The sequence below is a fragment of the Oncorhynchus keta genome, unplaced genomic scaffold, assembly GCF_023373465.1.
Source record: "Oncorhynchus keta strain PuntledgeMale-10-30-2019 unplaced genomic scaffold, Oket_V2 Un_scaffold_2762_pilon_pilon, whole genome shotgun sequence".
NCBI lineage: Eukaryota > Metazoa > Chordata > Actinopteri > Salmoniformes > Salmonidae > Oncorhynchus > Oncorhynchus keta.
The window spans coordinates 39,001-45,000 of NW_026290898.1; the positions used below are offsets into that span (position 1 = coordinate 39,001).

At 45.0% G+C, this 6,000-nt stretch overlaps 1 protein-coding gene across 2 annotated transcripts in view; it reads right to left on the minus strand.

The window, feature by feature from the left end:
• Positions 1–6,000, minus strand: part of LOC118377023 (aryl hydrocarbon receptor nuclear translocator 2-like) — a 66,623-nt gene that overhangs the window by 20,486 nt on the left and 40,137 nt on the right. For both annotated transcript variants that reach the window (XM_052515489.1, XM_052515490.1), the window contains one exon: positions 2,936–3,038. In XM_052515489.1, the coding sequence (XP_052371449.1) occupies positions 2,936–3,038 (103 nt within the window). The remainder of the gene's footprint in view (positions 1–2,935; positions 3,039–6,000) is intronic.

The window sequence follows — 6,000 nt, forward strand, 5'->3', positions numbered from 1 at the left end:
ACACACACACGCACACGCACACGCACACGCGCACGCGCACGCACACACACAGAACAAATAACCAGTGCCTGACATTATATAATGTACTGTTATGTTCGCTGCGTGAGACTACGAATGCAGGACAAATTGCACCCTATTCTCTATATAGCGCACTACTTTAGACCAGAGCCCTATGAACTATATAGGGAATAAGGTGCCATTTGGAACACAGGAAAGGTGAGTGTTATTGGAAAAATCTTGTTTGGTGTGTTGCCATGTTGCTGTGGATAGGATTCTCATCAATGAGAACAATACATTTGAAATCTGAACCTGCTTTTGTGTGTGTTTGTGTTTTTGTGTCTGCTAAATGACACGTGTACTGATTAGATGACTGCATAGAAATGTAGAGGGACCAGGTCTCTCTTATAGAACAGACTGTATCTCACAGAGACTTGAGAACCTGGATTAAGGAAGTTTAAAAGAAGCAGAAGGGATTTATGGTGATGTCAGCTTTAACTGCTGTAACCAAGTCTACACAGTCTCACAGTATGGAAACCAAGATGGAAGCCATTTGACATGAGTTTCTTTCAGCGGGTGAGTCAGGTATTATTGAGAGCAGAGAGGAGGGACAACCTGGGTTTTTCCACTGATCAACTAAAGGTTCAAGAGGACAGCATCTTCTGCTCTTCTGGAGTTAGCTAATATTAGCTTCCCTGAAATGATGTTGAAAAATGAACAATTCCTTTCCACTTGGTTGCATGGCATGCTGTTCGGGGCTCTGTGTGTGTGTGTTGTGTATTCTCAGCTGTGGTCACCGCAGAGTGCAGACAGTCATCCCTGCATGCTGTTTTCAATTTGCCAAGCGCCCTAAATAGCAAAAGGAACAAAAGACACACACACATTCCAGTCGTCCTAACAAAGCGTGATTAGCATCTGTGTAATGTGAGTGAAGCAGACAACAAACACAAACATCTCCATTCCTGTGCTAACGAGGCTTTAGGCACGCCAGGCCGCATCGGAAATATCGGGGAGACACGTGTCAGTGGTCTGGGTTTTTTAAAACCCGCTCGAGTCAAACGTTTAAGTTCAAAAACATTTTGGCGGTCAATCTGTGGGCATTAGGGGAACCGGTTTCTAGATTTATAAACATCCTGAGAATGAAATTGAAGCCAGTGGGAGGGGGCGGTGGTGCATGCCACAAACACACCCACCCAGGGGGGATTCTAAACTGGATTCCCGACATTATGGATTCCTGATTATTGAAATATCTGCAGCAGGATAGGTCATACATAATGACGTGTGAGCTATGGAAGCATCCATCACTTTAACCAATGGTGCTTCTTCACATCATCTTGGGGATAGAAAGCATACGGCTCAATGGCATACGCTCAATGGCGCGGGGGAAAGCATACGGATCGATGGCCGCGGGGGAAAGGGGGAAGGCATACGGCTCGATGGCCGCGGGGGGAAAGCATATGGCTTGATGGCCGCGAGGGAGGAAAGCATACGGCTCGATGGCCGCGGGGAAAGCATACGGCTCGATGGCCAGTGGGGAAAGCATATGGCTTGATGGCCGCGGGGGAAAGCATATGGCTCGATGGCCGCGTGGGGAGCATACGGCTCGATGGCCGCGGGGAAAGCATACGGCTCGATGGCCGCGGGGAAAGCATATGGCTTGATGGCCGCGGGCGGGGGAAAGCATATGGCTCGATGGCCGCGGGGGAAAGCATATGGCTCGATGGCCGCGGGAGGAAAGCATATGGCTCGATGGCCGCGGGGGGAAAGCATACGGCTCGATGGCCGCGTGGGGAAGGCATACGGCTCGATGGCCGCGAGAGGAAAGCATACGGCCGCGGGGGGAAAGCATACGGCTCGATGGCCGCGGGGGGAAAGCATATGGCTCGATGGCCGCGTGGGGAAGGCATACGGCTCGATGGCCGCGAGAGGAAAGCATACGGCCGCGGGGGGAAAGCATATGGCTCGATGGCCACGGGGGGAAAGCATGAAATCGATTATGGCTACACGCACATCACAGTCTACGTCCCAAATGACACCCTATTCCCTATGTAGTGAACTCTATGGGTCCTAATCAGAAGTACTGCACTATATAGGGAATAAGATGCCATTTGGGATACAGAACACATCTCCCAGGCAGGTGTGAACCAAAGACTGGATGATTTCTGATGTAGGGAGACGAAGGTATCTACATATCAGAGATGACTAAGTTTGAACCTCTTGAAGCTAAGGGGGACACTTTTTATTTTTGGAAAAATAACGTTCCCAAAGTAAACGGCCTATTTCTCAGGACCAGATGCTGGAATATTCATATAATTGACAGCTTAGGATAGAAAACACTCTAAAGTTTCCAGAACTGTAAAAATATTGTCTGTGAGTATAACAGAACTGATATTGCAGGCGAAAGCCTAAGAAAAATCCAATGAGGAAGTGGCTCATGTTTTGAAACCGTTGTGTTCCTATGCATCCCTATTGGCCATTGAAAGGGATATCAACCAGATTCCTTTTTCTACGTATTCCCTAAGGTGTCAACAGCCTTTAGACGTAGTTTCACGCCTTTATGTTGAAGAATGAGCGTAAAGGACCACATTGCGTAAGTGGCCAGGTGATTAACAAAAGGCTAAGCTGTGTTTCACTATATTTCACTTGTGATTTCATGAATATGAATATTTTCTAGTAAGATTATTTGGCCGTTGCGCTATGCTAATTAGTGTAGTTGATGACAATTCTCCCGGATCCGGGATGGGTAGTTAAAGGATGGATGAGTCCTATTGGGAGTGAGTCTACAACACAGGTGTTTATCACTTAACACTTTAAATCCCCCGCAGATGGAGAGATGGATCCAGTTGATATATTGTGCACACTTGCGCTCACACACACCTAAAACAGGCAAAGACCATCCATGTGCTCATGGAGGAATGACACACAGACAGAGACACACCTCATTCTGCAGATGAAGGATCGTCTGGAGCCCATGCACATCCTCATAGATGACTGTTGCCCCTCTTTCTTCACTGTTCCTGTCTTCAGGTCCAGGATACGCCCTGAGGAGACAGAGAACATGAGATGAGAGACGCACACACACACACACACACACACACACACACACACACACACACACACACACACACACACACACACACACACACACACACACACACACACACACACACACACACACACACACACACACACACACACACACACACAGCCTTGCGTCATGCTGAGGTCCGGGAGCTGCGCCACCGTTTCTGTCAGGAACATTTTTGTTCGTCGGTGCATCCCTCCCTCGTTTCTCATTAAGTGTTTGGAGAGGAAAAACAATGTAATTCCTGATATTTAGTCTAATGTAATAAATGGAGAGAATGTCTCTTCCTTTTCTCTCCCTGTCTGTCTTCCTCTCCACCCCATTTAGACTATTAGCTGCATCATTACTAGTCTGTCGGAGAAACATGTCTACAGTAATTCCAGACAAATAAGCTTTGTGTGTGTGTGTGTGTGTGTGTGTGTGTGTGTGTGTGTGTGTGTGTGTGTCCTGCAGCGATCCATTCCAGCTGACCCCAGTGTTTTTATTCCAGAGGGATTCCTCCTCCACACACAGTCAGTCTGAGCTGGGTTGCAACTAATTTGTTTGTTAGATGACTGGGGGCTTAGATCATACTAACAGTTATGGAGTTAGCTAGCGCCAACCAGAGGTTATTCAGCAGGACAAGGAGAGGATTCAAGCCACACAACACGTTGTACTCTCCACAATTCACATTCCAGCCATAGACTAAACAACAGGCCAATTCAAGGCCGGGGGGCATTTGACAAGGAATGTTGATGACAGGTGGGGGCGTTTAATGTTGAAGCTGGACATATGGACAACCTGCCAATAACATTAGTGTAATGAATGCAGCATTAGACAATGTTAACTCTCCAAACTCCCAAAGCATTGATGTGGTTATCTATACTGTTCTATTATTGCAGTGGCTCCTCAAGGGAGGGAGGCGGTCAGTGTTTGACCCCAGCTAAAGGCTGGATTGTAGTTTTGGCTACAGTCTTGTATCTCTTCCGTATCAGCTCCCTCTCTTCCGGAGACTGACCCATGTCGAACGAGAGCTCTGGACGAATACAACCCATCTTAGCACGGACATTGCCATTGAAGGTGTCCACCATTTTAAAGTAGGAGATGAGGCCTCTTCCTACCTCTATGGACTGACCACTATGTTTAGATAAAGACATTATCTCCCTGGGGCTCTGGGTGCCCTGGGATGACATATGACTATTATCATTGGCCAATTAGGTCAGGAGTCCAATTAGAAGGCTCTGGTTTCGAACATGTTGAAAGGCTTTACCACATATCTCCTAGGGTCTTTCTCATGGATTGTTGACAGGTTTTCAAGCTCCATTGGTTCGAGTAAAAAAACAACAACAACACTGCTCTGAAACACTTCTCTAAAACCCACATGCACAGGTTATTTACCATTATAAACTGGGTGGTTTGAGTCCTGAATTCTTATTGGCTGACAGCTGTGGTAGATCATACCGTATACAACGGGTATGATAAAACATGCATATTTACTGCTCAATTTATGTTGGTAACTACTTTATATGTGACCATTATACCAAGGCTAAGGGCTGTGTCCAGGCACTCTGTGCTGCATTGTGCATAAAAACAGCCCTTAGCAGTGGTATATCACCCATATGCCACACCTCAGACTTTATTGCTTAATTATTACCATGGTTTACCATGAAGAGGATGGAGACAGGAGATGAGGTTATTTACCAGTATTACATTTACATTTAAGTCATTTAGCAGACGCTCTTATCCAGAGCGACTTACAAAGTATTATTACCATGAAGAGGATGGAGACAGGAGATGAGGTTATTTACTAGTATTATTACCATGAAGAGGATGGAGACAGGAGATGAGGTTATTTACCAGTATTATTACCATGAAGAGGATGGAGACAGGAGATGAGGTTATTTACCAATATTATTACCATGAAGAGGATGGAGACAGGAGATGAGGTTATTTACCAGTATTATTACCATGAAGAGGATGGAGACAGGATATTAGGTTATTTACTAGTATTATTACCATGAAGAGGATGGAGACAGGAGATGAGGTTATTTACCACTATTATTACCATGAAGAGGATGGAGACAGGAGATGAGGTTATTTACCAGTATTATTACCATGAAGAGGATGGAGACAGGAGATGAGGTTATTTACCACTATTATTACCATGAAGAGGATGGAGACAGGAGATGAGGTTATTTACCAGTATTATTACCAGAAGAGGATGAAGAGGATGGAGACAGGAGATGAGGTTATTTACCAGTATTATTACCATGAAGAGGATGGAGACAGGAGATGAGGTTATTTACCAGTATTATTACCATGAAGAGGATGGAGACAGGAGATGATGGAGACAGGAGATTTACCAGTATTATTACCATGAAGAGGATGGAGACAGGAGATGAGGTTATTTTATTATTACCATGAAGAGGATGGAGACAGGAGATGAGGTTATTACCCATTGAAGAGGATGGAGACAGGAGATGAGGTTATTTACCAGTATTATTACCATGAAGAGGATGGAGACAGGAGATGAGGTTATTTTATTTTACCATGAAGAGGATGGAGACAGGAGATGAGGTTATTTACCACTATTATTACCATGAAGAGGATGGAGACAGGAGATGAGGTTATTTACCACTATTATTACCATGAAGAGGATGGAGACAGGAGATGAGGTTATTTACCACTATTATTACATGAAGAGGATGGAGACAGGAGATGAGGTTATTTACCTATTATTACCATGAAGAGGATGGAGACAGGAGATGAGGTTATTTACCAGTATTATTACCTATTATTACCATGAAGAGGATGGAGACAGGAGATGAGGTTATTTACCAGTATTATTACCATGAAGAGGATGGAGACAGGAGATGAGGTTATTTACCAATATTATTACCACATGAAGAGGATGGAGACAGGTTATTTACCAGGAGATG